Consider the following 13,968-nt stretch of genomic DNA (forward strand, 5'->3'; position numbering starts at 1 on the left):
TTTCCCTCCCTTTCACCACCCACTTTGACATAACACCCCGGCCCTTCACTATCACAACCAAGAAAAGATGAATAAGTATATAAATATATATATATATATATATTTATATGTATATAATATCAATTGAGTTGAGTTGCATACACATATAATTCAATTTTTTTGTTACATATCTAATATATATTAAGCAAAATAAAGGCACAGAGAGGTTTGCTGAAACAATAAAGAAAATGAAACTAATCAATTGGGCATTCAATTAATTATCTAATTTATACAATGAAACTTAGATATTATAACATGTTAATTACTTACATATGTATGATACTGTTTTTTTTTCTCACACACTACTTCAAGAGATGTTATATAGGGTGTTTCAGCTGTCTCAGTTACAGTTGAGAGAGATTAATAACAAAACATTATCTGTTAATGCTTTTGATGATTAATTTAATTATTGCAGACTTAATTAATTTCAAGCTTTAATAATAATAATTAACATTTTCTTAAAATTGACAAAAGAAAATGTCAATGTTTCATTTTTCTTGCTCTCTTTTACATATAATTTTATCTTATATATTATTATTTGATACAAAAATAAAAATATTTCAGTAATATTTAACTGCAGTCAAATATATTGACTATTAATACAAAACTTAGGGTAGTTGAAATCGATCAGATCATATAATTTTTATGTGTGCGTGCAAAACTGTTGCTTACCCTTTTTGATGAAAAAGTAGGTGAGATTCTAGACTAAATATACCGCCATATTTTATATACATATATGTATATCTATACACTATGCAATTTATATTTAATCGAGTTAATTATTGTTAGCTTCTTATATATGGTGTCAAGCCTTTTTCTAATGGCACTAGCTACACTATTATTTTTTTTCTGAATATTAATAGTCTACAAATTAATAAAAGCCCGAAAAGGTTTAGCAAAAAAAAATCTCTGAAAAAGGACTATCTCAAATTTTCTAACACATGCATTACTTCCTGATAATTATTAATGACTTATACATACATTTTTTACACTAAATATATTAATGAGTTTTCACAAAAAAGAAACCAACGCAACAAACAAAATTAAAGAAGGAAACAAAGATACTAAATTTACACGATTCACACACTTAATTGTTAGGCTACGTCTACGAAGTTATGCATAGTTTTCATATATTATATGAAATTACGAAAATTGTCTTATGATATCACAATTAATAATTGGTTATATTTATTGTTAATATTTCAATTTTTTTTTATCAATACAATTAGCCAAACATTTTGAGCAAACACAGAACTCAGCTAAGGGTAGGGATCATTGGTGCACCAAAACTGCAATAGTACTGCAATCTGTCCCATATATATTTATCTTTATTATATATTTATATCTTTATATATTAAAAGTGTCTATCTAACGGCATTTCTTGGTTTAACATTCTTGGTTTAACAGAATATACTTAAAAATAAAAGAATATTCTGTTAAATTTAACGATTAGGTTTGATCTCCCGTTAAAAAATAAACCCAATAATTAAACCAAAAAATTAAACAATATTTTAAATAAACAATCTTTTAAATATTAATAATCTCTTTTTAAATTAAAAAAATCATCTTAGCCAAATATCTCTCTAACAAACCTATCTTGGGAGAATATTAATAATTTTTTTATTTATTTTTTAAAAAAGAAAAATATAGATAAAATATCTAGAAAAGATAATATAAAAGAAGATTGATTGTGTTGGCTTAGAGATTTTTGGGCTTGGGCTTAAAAAAATAATTAAAAAAAAAGATGAAATGGGCTGTAATTAGTATTTACCTTATATGTTTGTGCTTATTTTTAGTTTTATTTTTAATTTTACCACCAAGAGGAGAAGGTTGAAAAATATTAGAATATGAAAATATTATTGGTGCTTATTAGTAATTTGCAAAGAATGTGAAAGTCTATAAATATATAGTTGTATAGCTATTATTAGATATGAAATGAGATAATAGAACTTTTTTCAATTAGAAAATTAATGTACATTTTACTATTAATAACATACATTATTATAACACAACTATGTTTTACTTACTAAATATACTGACACATATTTTATTTTTATAAAAAAAATCGTTCAAATAATTATACTATTTTAATTATTAATTAAAATAAAAAACTAAAATATTAAATAAAATTAACACTACGTGGCTTGGCACGTAACAATCACCTAGTATATATATATATATATATAAAAAGATGAATTACTTGCGGTTTTCTTACGACAAATCTTATATTTATATTGATATAGATATAATTTAGGAAAAGTAGTTAACAATTTTATGGGAACCAGAACAGAGCTGATGTGGCCATTTAGTAATTCAGGTGTAAGTTATTGATTGTGACAAGAAACTAAAATTAATATATGTTTTCTCATGTGAGAGAATGCTAGCTAGTATAATTAAATATAAGATCTTATATATAATTTAATATAACAATTTTTCGCGAGTTAATCAAATTACAATGTGATACGTTTAAAAAGTAGCAATATTATGTTAATAGTGTACCTTATAAAAAGATATCTATATATAATCTAATTAACAGCTTTTCCCACCTAGAACCTAGTTAAGTCTTCTTCTAATAGTTTTATCAAAACAAAAAGTCTTCTTCTAATAGTTGTTCACAGAAGCATATATATATGTATATAATATGTCCATAAATAATTAAAAGGGACTAAACAATGTATGCACACATAAGTTTTTTTTTGGTTTCAAAATGAACCCTGAGAAAGAAGCAACAATCACATGCAATCACGAAATCAAATGTTGTATTAATTCAAAAGTCAAAACACATTAAAGGACTCACACGTGAGTTAGCAGCCACAGAGCTGGCAGTCATTTTGTATACATATTATATAATAATAACCATAATATATATTATTTCTCTTTCCCCTTCCACCATCGACGCTGATCCATGATCAATCCCAGCATAGATCAGAGACCTTTAGTTAAGGGTTCTGTTTCTCTGGAAAACAAAATCAACAATATAATATTATTTTTCCTAATCAAAGATGATATCCTCCTACATCAAAGATGTTCATAACATTATTATTACCAAAAATTGAGATTTCACCTTACTATATCCCAAATATTATTCATACTAACAATTCCATTCGCCTATTAATAGCACACACACACATAAATATATACTAATATTATTTATATATAGAAGGACCACTTTTTCGATTTATCTTGCCTTTTAAGTACACTCTCCTCTTCCCTTATTTTACTATTGTCTTTCCCTTCTATTTCCCCCTCTGATCTCTCTCTCTCTCTCTCTCTCTCTCTCTCTCTCTCTCTCTCTCTCTCCTAAACTTCATCGCCATAGCTATCCGAAGAGATCAGCATGCGAGCTTGAATGTCCAGAGAAAGGTAAGTGTACTATTACAAATCTCTTAATCAATAATATTACACCTCTTTATTCTTATAATACATTAATTATGTATGTATTAATAATTACTTTTTTCCATAAATATGTATGATATTTTTGTCTGTATTTATTAATCATATAGTCGTCATCAATATTATGGATCATTTAATGATGTAGTTGTTGTGTTTTATTATAAACTAGGGAGAGATTTGATGAAATAGGAAAGAAGATAAAGAGAGAATATTCAGCATCATCATCATCATCAACATCAACAGATGCAGGGGGAGGCCATAATCATCATCATCAACAACAACAGCAACAAATGGGAAGAAGACACATGTTGGGTCCTCCAGGAACCCTAAACACCATTACTCCATGCGCCGCCTGTAAGCTCTTGAGACGAAGATGTGCCCAAGAGTGTCCTTTCTCTCCTTACTTCTCTCCCCATGAACCCCACAAGTTTGCTTCCGTCCACAAAGTCTTTGGAGCCAGCAACGTCTCAAAGATGCTTATGGTACGTACGTAATATTTATAAATCAATATTAATTTAAACTAATTAACCAAGTTATCAGTTTATGTTATAATTAATAATTAAATATCAAATGATTTCTATATATAGGAGGTGCCGGAGAATCAAAGAGCAGATGCAGCAAATAGCCTTGTTTATGAAGCTAACGTGAGACTAAGAGATCCGGTATACGGATGCATGGGTGCAATTTCGGCTTTGCAACAACAAGTTCAATCTTTACAAGCTGAGCTTAATGCGGTCAGGGCTGAGATACTTAGAAACAAATATAGAGATCATCAACCTAATAATAATAATAACAATCATAATAATAATAATAATAATATAACTCCTAATTCTACTACTTCTTCTTCTTCTCTTCATCATCATCTTCAACAACATCTTGCTTTGCTATCTTCTTCTTCTTCTAATAATAATTCTCATGGGGCGGCTGTTTCGGTTGCTGCTCTACCGCCGGTGGGAGCCATACCACAACCACCACCACAACAACCGCCTCCACTGTCTCAAATATCCACAGTACAATCTCTTCCTATTGCTACTACTACTACTTCCTCCTCCTCTTCTATGTACACGCAAATTACTACGGCTGATCAGGATTATAACACTATTTCAAGTGAAAATGTTCCCTTTTTTGGTTAATTAATTATTATTCACGATATATACCTATTTATTTATTTATATATATCCCCCCATTTTCTATATTAATTATATTATGAATAACCACTGAAATAAAAACAAGGAACATATAATTCGGTCGGATTCATTGGGCTTAATTATATGTATATATTCAGTCCACATGCATTGTGTACATATATATATAATATTTGTTGGTTAATATATGTCTATTAACTAATCCTTAAATTTTTTTTTCTGGCTTACGAGAGGTCCAGTACTCTTTGCCGATGTCTACTTGATAACATATTGTTATTTATTGTACAATATGAATGATTTCTTAAAAAATACCATATTCTTAGTTCATTTTCCATTAATTCAGATGTAATACATACACGGTAGTTTAAGCATTAAAGCATGAAGAGTGCAACACAAGCGTATTTTCACGTGGTATACTGATCATATAATATATATTAAACACTTAATATATATATACATAAATTGCATAATTCAGGTTTTTTTTTTCTTTTTCGCTTCCATATTATTCTTTAAGTCCAGCTTGCCATATATATATATATATATATATATATATATTCTCATCTCATTCGTTCATACTATAGTTTCCACTACTGGTCACATGCACTATTATAGGAGATATGCATGCAATGTGCATGGTTGACATATATGCATATGCATGTGTACATGCAGCAGTATAAATATATATTTTTTTATATATGAAAATTGCTTTTAAGTGTTAGTGATAGCTTAATAGTGGTTAAATATATTTTATTAAAGTTATTACATTCAATAGAGATATGTTCACGTTAAATGGTACTACACACCATTAATACCATATAGTATTTTTCTTCTAATATCATCAAGCTCTGATCTTAATATATATATTATGTGTTTGTAACTAGTATAATTACCCATTTGTTTCCTTTTTTCTACTTTTCATGGCTTGACTTTTCAAATACATTACTAGTTAAGAATGTGTACATCATCAATCCGTATTTCAAGTTGTATTAAATATATATACATATTCTCTCAATATATATATATCACCTTACTTATATATATATCACTTAACCTTAAGGTCTTAAGGTGTACAATACTGTAACACCCTAACTATCTTAGGCGTATTACGTGATTTTTAAACGTACTGTGCAGCTCGTTGCTAATCAACGAGGTTTATGGAAAAACGTGATTAATTAAAATTTTGCTTTTTCATTAAACTTACAAACCATTTTGCAAAAAGTCTCGGGATCCCGATTTATAAAAATATTTACAAACGTTTTTACTGTTCAACTTTTACATCAAAATAAAGTCGTCTAACGACAGTTACAAAATCTCAGCCCTGCTGTCCCGAGGATCGTACGCTCCAGGCCTAACCGCCCCGACATGTACAATCTCATATGCTCGATCACGGTCCATCAGCTACAGCCTTGCCTTTACCTACACATGAACATAAACTGTGAGTCGACAGACTCAGTAAGAAAAGCATACTAATATCATACATAAAACTGACTGCCGTGTCCAACACGATACTGAGTCCCGCTACTGCCATGTCCAACATGGTACTGAGCACTACTGCCATGTCCAACATGGTACTGAGTTTTGAACGTTCAGGGGACGGTACTATTGACAAGTATCCTCCTGATCGGTCGAACCGGTCATACTCCGGCTCCTGGTCATACTCCAGCCTGTACCGACGGGATAGGTCAATAGCACTGAACCACCAACCAGTGTCAGCCTGATCGGTCGAACCGGTCATACTCCGGCTGCTGGTCATACTCCGGACGTACCGAGCGTGACAGGGTTGGGTGGTTCGAAGCCTAAATACATATCTAATGTAATCTAACAGGCTTCCTACATGCACGCTAAACATGTAATCTACATATGCATACTGTTATACTAATCTTACCTGGATTCCGATTTCAGGTGTGCCGGTCAACCTGACTGGAACTGAAGCTGAACGGCGGATTACTGGCTCCTAAACCATAAAAATCACAACGCTATAAGTGACACGCTAAATCACTTCCCGGGGACTAAAACTTGAAACTAAAAGTTTCCCTATCGATAAAAAGCATGGCAATACCCCTAAAAACCCAAAAACGAGGAAAACTAGGGTTCTGAAAAATCCCCCAACCTAAGCAGACGGTTGCCCAACCGGAATTCCGGTTCTGGGAAATTTTGAACCCCCATCCGGAATTCCGGATGCTCAACCGGAATTCCGGTTCCTCGCAGGCAGCAAACTAAAAATCTCCTAACTTGACCAATTCGAACCCAATTGATCCCAAACTTTCCAGACCTGTTCTATATGCCCCAAATAACAATTCCAAGGCAACAAACCTACCCAGAAACTACATACACAAAATTTGCCATTGGAGCTCAAGCTTTGAGTTCCAAACTCAAGCTTGAGCAAACCACCTAAACAAGCATGCAAACCAACTAAAACCAACTTAAACTAGCATAATATAACCTCTGAAAACAAACAACAACATCCAGCAATTCACAGAAACAAAACATCACATTTTCTTTCAAAATTCATAACTTTTTAACAAAGAAACTAAAAGCTTTGAACACCCTATCTAGCATGCTTCAAACAACTCAAATAACTTTAATCTAACAAGCTTTAACCTCTGAAATAAGAACTAATTAACAGCAGCAACAACATTCCACAATCACATGCATTCATCATCTTTTTTTTCAAGAAAAACAAGTAAGAACACAAAGAAAGGTTGAGAACCACTTACAAGCAACTAAGGATCACCAAAAATCTACACAAGAAGGACTTGAATCACCAAGAAAATTCCTCCTCCTTGCTGCTCAAAGATGGCCGAAAGAGAGAGAGAGAGTGTTTGTGTGTGTGAGTTTTTTGGAATTTCTTTAAAATATGACTAAGTGTTGAATTAAGGGGAAAAAAGAGTTTTTCACACATTTAACATATTAATTCAGCCAAGATAATAAAAATAAACATTTATTTTTCCCATTTAATAAATCATATAAGACAAAACACTAATGGGGCAAAAAGACCATTTTGCCCCTCCACCATAAAATCACATAATTCATACTAAAGGGGTATTTTTGGGACATTCTAAATTCCCGGCCATTCCCGACATTCCCAATGTCTAAAACCCGTCCCCAAAATACTAACATACTAAGTTGTGATTTCTACTGAGCCAAACGCCGCGTTCCAAAATACCGGACACCGGAAATGCGAAACATAAAAGCTACTGATAACATACCCATGCATGTCTGAATTCCATAAATATCAATACTAAATTATTTAAATAGCTATAAATAATTTCATGATTAACATAAATAACTGCTAATTTCCAAATTAACTAAGCGGGCTTTACAAATACCATAGCGATGTGTGCCTTATAATTAATTAGCAATTTTTTATATTATTTATTAATTTAAGATGTGTAATATCAGATAATAATTGCACTAATAATTATATGATATCTTTCTAGTGCTTGAGACTTTAATGTGTTTTTTAGTATTTCTCTACACATAATTCATGACCGTAACTTAATTTGAGTACTTCTATTCTTCATGACTGCTAGATGTTTAGGACGACATGAACACTTCTACAGAATTTTTCAATATGAGCACATTCATCACGATTAGAATTTTTTGGACTACCGATTTATATCTTTTTTTATATGATCACACTCTGTTAGCGTGTTTTCAAATCTGCAGAAAATGTTAGAAAAAAAAATATTAATTTAAAGGCCTTGTGAATTAAATCAGGATTAAATTCTGACAAGTCATGATGATAATCAGATCATAAATTTAATATCACTTCTTGAATATTTGTTGATAATTGTAAAGATGAGAAGTACACAGCTAGCAGAAGATTATAAATGATTAATTAAGAAGTGCTTTATTTATTTACTTATCATTGCTAGGAAATGGCCTGCGTGGGAACTAGTTTTTGGAGTTTTTATATATGTATAAGAGAATAATAAAAACAAACCCTACAAGGACCTAACTATGTTGCCACTATTTTAAGTAACAACATTTTGTGAAGTAGATGGATCGTGTGTATTAATATGTATTTGTTGTGTAGTAGTAGTCTTTGCCAGCCATATATATATATATATATATATATATATAAGTTGTTTACTGAATATATGTTTGGTTTCTTTGGCGTGTACATTTCAGTCTGAGAGAGGTGGATTGGGGAGGAAAAGAAATAACTCCATAAGATGTATCTTTTTCTTTTATCTATATATAGGGGTACCACTACTAGTCACTATAATAGATATAGATTTTAATCACTCTGTAAGTATAATTCTTAATTCTTGCTTTGGATAGGCCATAGGTGGACACGTGCAAGCATGCAAGGAGTAGTTTGAATTCTAATTTTAGATTATAAAATGTTTGAATTTAATTAATACTTAAAAATTAAAATACCTATAAATAATAAGTTAAAATAATCACCACTCAATAATTGTTAATTAATTTATGATTTTTTTGAAAGCAATTTATGATCTTAATTTATATATAATTTATAATCACAGTGCTTTTCACAAGCATATGCTTTCAGATTTTTCTTTCGTTAGGTCCTTATATCGGACTACTTTCATTTATTTTTTGTTTCTTGATATAATCTGTTAATATTAAATATATTAATAATACATAACTTTCTTTTTTAAATGTTAAATTAAATATATAGTTGAACAAATTATTAAATGCCAGCAAAAAAGATTCGACCCAGGTGCTAGCCTTTATAAATATAACATATGTATATATATTTATATATATATTTATACAAAATATGGGTCTTTTTCATTAAACTTTCCCGAGCCCAGATATATAGATAGATGTGATGGAATTCGGTCTTCTGTCATGGTTGCTTAAGATAATGGATTCATGTTTGTCTTTGTATATACAGCATCTTTCAATATATTACACTTATTCAAATATTTCCAAACTTACGGAAAAGAAAAGATATACATGTATAAATTTAATTTCTTAATCACACTGATCGAGTTTGATTAAATATATATTGATAAACTAAAAGCTTAAAGAATAATATTAAACTGCACATAGATTTATATATCACAACTAATATTATAGGTTGGAGTGGTATTTATAGGCCGTGTTTGTGTTTTTTCAAGACTTAGTTATACAATTAAATTTTAAACACATTTATTAACCGTTTCAAAAATTAAAATTAAAATCCCACTTATTTATAAATGAGTTAACCTGACCTAACCCACTTAATACATTTATATAAAAAGCCATGTTTAAATTAATATATTTATCTCTTATTTAATTAACATAATATAGTTTTCATATAATAAATATATATGTGTAATTGTCATACATCAATTTTAGATTAAGAATAATTGCTTAAAGATATTATTGATGCTTAATATTTTCTTTGGTATCATACTGTAATTGGTATAATTAAGCATCGAATCTCATATAACTTAGCAAATAGTTTTCAAAGAATATTACTAACTATGAGAAAAGAGATCAGAAAGAAACAGAGAAAAATCAAAATTTTTAGTATTATTGATACTCAACTGATTTTACAATTGGAGGAGAGAGCTTATATAGCTCGGTTTGGATCAAGAATCTATTGGTTAAAACTAACCAATTTGTAATAGAAAGAGTACAGCTGTAACAACCATATCTAACTAACAAAACTACCCTAACTAACTAATCTAAAGTTGATTCTATGTTGGAGAAGTGAGTAGGCAGTAGAGCTTTGGTGAATATGCAAACAAGGTTGTTTTGTCAAGATACATGAAGGAGCTTGATCGAGCCTTGTTGGACCTTCTCTCTGATGAAGTGGCAGTCAATCTCCACGTGCTTTGTGCGTTCATGGTATTCTCACTAATGTGAATGGCCTGGTGTTGTCATAATAGAGCAGTGGTGTAGGCATGTCAAAACGATCCATTTAGTTGGAGCGGGTTGGAGCTCCGACCTGACAGATCACCTCTAATCCAAAACAGACTCGGACCGAGACCCAGACCGAGACCCGAGACCCGTACCCAAACTAGGACCCGAACCCAGACCCAGGACCCGGACCCGGTCTTGGACCCGGGACCCGAGACCAAACACTTGGACTTGGACCGGAACCCGAAACCTGGACCCGGGACCTGGACCCGGACCCAAACCTGGACTTGGGACACGAGACCTGGACCCGGACCCCAACTGGGACCCAGACTCGGACTCGGAACCGGGTTCTGGACCAAAACCCAGACCCGAACCCGAGACCTGGACCCGGACCAAGGACCTCGGACCGGGACCGGGACCAGGACAAAGACCCGGAGACGGACCCGGACCCGGACCCGGACCCGGACCTGGACCCGGACTCGGGACCCACACCCGGACCCCGGAACCCCGAACCCAGGACCCGGGACCGAGAACCGGGACCCGAACCTGGACCCGCACTCGGACCCAGACTCAGACCCGAGACCCGGACCCGGACCCCAGACCCGGACCCATTGATATAAAATTAAAATGGATATAAAATTATAAGTTAATATTAAAATTCTTTAAAAAAAATAGTTGGGTAGGATCTGATCCGATCCGAGTATCTGATCCAGCGGGGCGGGGCAAATCCATACATGATCTGGAACAGGTCGGATCATAGTCAAATCAGATCCGACCTGCCCCATTGACATTCCTACAGTGCTGGAGTAGAATGATTGATGCCAAAGTCTTTGAGGAGAGTGAGGATCCAAGTGAGTTCAGAAGTAGCATTTCCCATGGCTCGATATTCTACTTCAGTAGATGAATGGGATACAGCTTGTTGTTTTTTTGATTTCCATGACACAAGGGATCTGCCAAAGAATAGGCAATAATCAAAAATTGATCTCCTTGTGTCTCGACAAGTCCTCGAATCAACATCCAAAAAAAAGGAGATCTGGATAGTGGACGGGGATAGACTTGTTTCAGCATAAGCTGAGACAGATGGTGTTGTGCTTGATGGGAAGTATAGGCCTTGTCCAGGGGTTGTTTTTAAGTGTTGTAAAATGCGATGTGCATCATGAAGATGTGGAACCCAAGGAGAAAATAAAATTTCGCTGAGATGATTGACCGCATAGGAGATGTCCGGTCGTGTACTTGTTAAGTATATTAATTTGTCAATGAGGCTTCTAAAATTCGTGGGATCTGGGAGAAGGTTCCCTTTGTCTTTGCTTAGCTTTAAGTTGGTTTCCATAGGAATAGAAGCGGGCGTAACTCCTATGTACCCCGTGTCTTTGAGTAACTGTAGTGTGAAAGGTCTTTGACCAACCGATATACCTTTTTTTGTTCAACAAACTTCAAGACCAAGGAAGAATCGAATGGTTCCAAGGTCCTTAAGTTTGAACTGGTCCATGAAGATATGTTTTGAAGCGGGAGATGGCATAGTTGTTGACCTTATTTTTAGCCAACGATAACGAGTCTGATTTAGTAAGCGATAAGTGATTTATAGCAATCGATATATAATACAGCAATATAAAAGACACAAGAATTTTATAGAGGTTCAGCCCCGAGCAGTTCGGTAATAGCCTAATCCTCATTACGTGTATTGACTTAAGAACAAGGAGAAAGGTTCCTTTTCTTATAGCTCTTACAACAGTATCTCTGAATATGTATTCTTAGATAATATCTTAAGGTATAGTCTCGACTAAACTGTTTGCGACCTTTTGCCCAGTGAACATGTATCACTATTTATATGGCTGTGAACTTGGAGAGGAAATCTTTACCCTGTCATTACAATGTATATAAGCAGAAAGATTACACGATCCATACAGTATACACTGATCGTGGGTAAATGCGGAATACATTGATCGTGGGATAAATGCAGAATACACTGATCGTGGGATCGTGGGTATGCCATATCTCTGTAATGTGATCCCCAAGTTATAGGGACTTTGTGTTGGGTTTTATGCCCTAAATAAAACTCATTTCAATATAATCAGATTTACTTATTAATATAGATCAGAAATAACATTTAATGTTGCATGGTTCACATGATTTATTTCATGATTATATGTACATAATGTATGAATTCTATTTAAGTCCAGAACATATCAATTTGTTAATGATTATAGTGTTGCCAACACAGTGGAATATAATCTTAATTATCTGTTCGAAAGTTTATTCCCTGATTTATCAGAACACTGGATTTAGACTGACATGGTATAATCAGCGATAGGTATTCTTACACCTTGGATAAGTGTTATGTCCTTTCCAGGACATTGGTAAAGTTTACTAGCATCGGATGTATGGAGTATACATCGGAAGGGACCGATATTGAACTTTGATTAGATATATTAGAATTTACCGTAATATCTATTCAATTCAATATCACCTATTGATCCTAGATCAAATGATCTTAATCCTGATATGATTAGGTTCAATCTCAAGAGTGTTATTCGTGTTCTTTGATTTGTTAGTTAAGCCTACTTTTGGGTCAGGGTGATACGTACATTTTGGGAACACGGTAGTGCAATTGAGTGGGAGCGCTAACATAAATATGGAATCTATAGCTTCTATCTGGCGAATAGAAAGTAAAGGATGATTTCCTTCGAGCTTAACCAAACGAAAATAAATGGTGGAGATCTCATTTCACTTAGCTGAAATATCATTTATACTGGGTTAAGTGTTTTAAGGATAAAATACATTGTAGGGTGTTACGGTAATTTAATCCCTTTATAGTGTAAATCATCTATATAGAGGATCATTGATCACATTTGGGTTATAACAATGGATAACTAATGACGTGTCTATATCGTGGAACATATAGAGCATTTTATATACTGAGAGTGCATTTCTAAGTTCTATGCGTGGATTCAACGAAAAATTAATAAGTCAGTGAATTTAAGATATAAATTCTTGATCTACTGATTGGAAGCTCGGATATATAGACCCATGGTCCCCATACTAGTTGAGACCATACTGCTTGTAAGACTCAGTTAATTGATTTTGATTAATCAATTATAATTCTAAAGTTAGACTGTCTACTTTATGAATTTTCACTAAGCAAGGGTGAAATTGTAAAGAAAAGAGATTCTAGGTTTATTTATTAATTAAGAGACTTTCTATGTCTAATTAATAAATATATTAAATGACAATATTATTTAATAATTAATTTTTAGTTATTAAATAATTGGAATTGGCATTTAAATGGTTGAATTTGAAAATTGGCGTTTTTGAGAAAATGAGATGCAGAAATGATAAAACAGCAAAATTGCATAAGTGAGGCCCATTATCCAAGGCCCATGGCCGGCCACACTTATAGGGTTTTATCATTTATTTTCTTATTATTTTAATGCCAAATAATTCTAACCTAAACCTAGGTGGTTACCTATAAATATGTAGTGATGGCTTCAGGAAAAGATGATACATCTCATTCCCTCACAAAATTTTTTCTAGCCGCAACTTCCCTCTTCTTTTCTTCTTCTATTTCAAAAAC

General features: G+C 32.8%; 2 protein-coding genes across 2 annotated transcripts; one reads left to right on the plus strand and one right to left on the minus strand.

Annotated features, from left to right (window-relative positions):
- The first annotated feature begins 2,719 nt into the window (after window positions 1–2,719).
- Window positions 2,720–4,721, plus strand: LOC115704941 (LOB domain-containing protein 15). Its single transcript, XM_030632158.2, has 3 exons — window positions 2,720–3,402; window positions 3,602–3,914; window positions 4,020–4,721. Exons 1-3 carry the CDS (start codon window positions 3,389–3,391, stop codon window positions 4,563–4,565), a joined length of 873 nt encoding a protein of 290 aa, XP_030488018.1. The 5' UTR covers window positions 2,720–3,388; the 3' UTR covers window positions 4,566–4,721.
- A 6,469-nt stretch (window positions 4,722–11,190) lies between these two features.
- LOC133035673 (uncharacterized mitochondrial protein AtMg00810-like) lies at window positions 11,191–11,727 on the minus strand. Its single transcript, XM_061111765.1, has one exon. The coding sequence runs from the start codon at window positions 11,725–11,727 to the stop codon at window positions 11,191–11,193; it is 537 nt and encodes a 178-aa protein (XP_060967748.1).
- Between the last annotated feature and the right edge of the window lie 2,241 nt (window positions 11,728–13,968).

This window comes from Cannabis sativa, chromosome 1 (assembly GCF_029168945.1).
Source record: "Cannabis sativa cultivar Pink pepper isolate KNU-18-1 chromosome 1, ASM2916894v1, whole genome shotgun sequence".
NCBI classification, from domain to species: Eukaryota; Viridiplantae; Streptophyta; class Magnoliopsida; order Rosales; family Cannabaceae; genus Cannabis; species Cannabis sativa.

Excerpts from the sequence above, each read along its gene's own strand:
- LOC133035673 (XM_061111765.1), bottom strand. The coding sequence starts at position 11,727 with ATGGAAACCAACTTAAAGCTAAGCAAAGACAAAGGGAACCTTCTCCCA.
- LOC115704941 (XM_030632158.2), top strand. Across the intron at positions 3,915-4,019 it reads ACGTCTCAAAGATGCTTATG|GAGGTGCCGGAGAATCAAAG; the intron begins GTACGTACGTAA and ends TTCTATATATAG.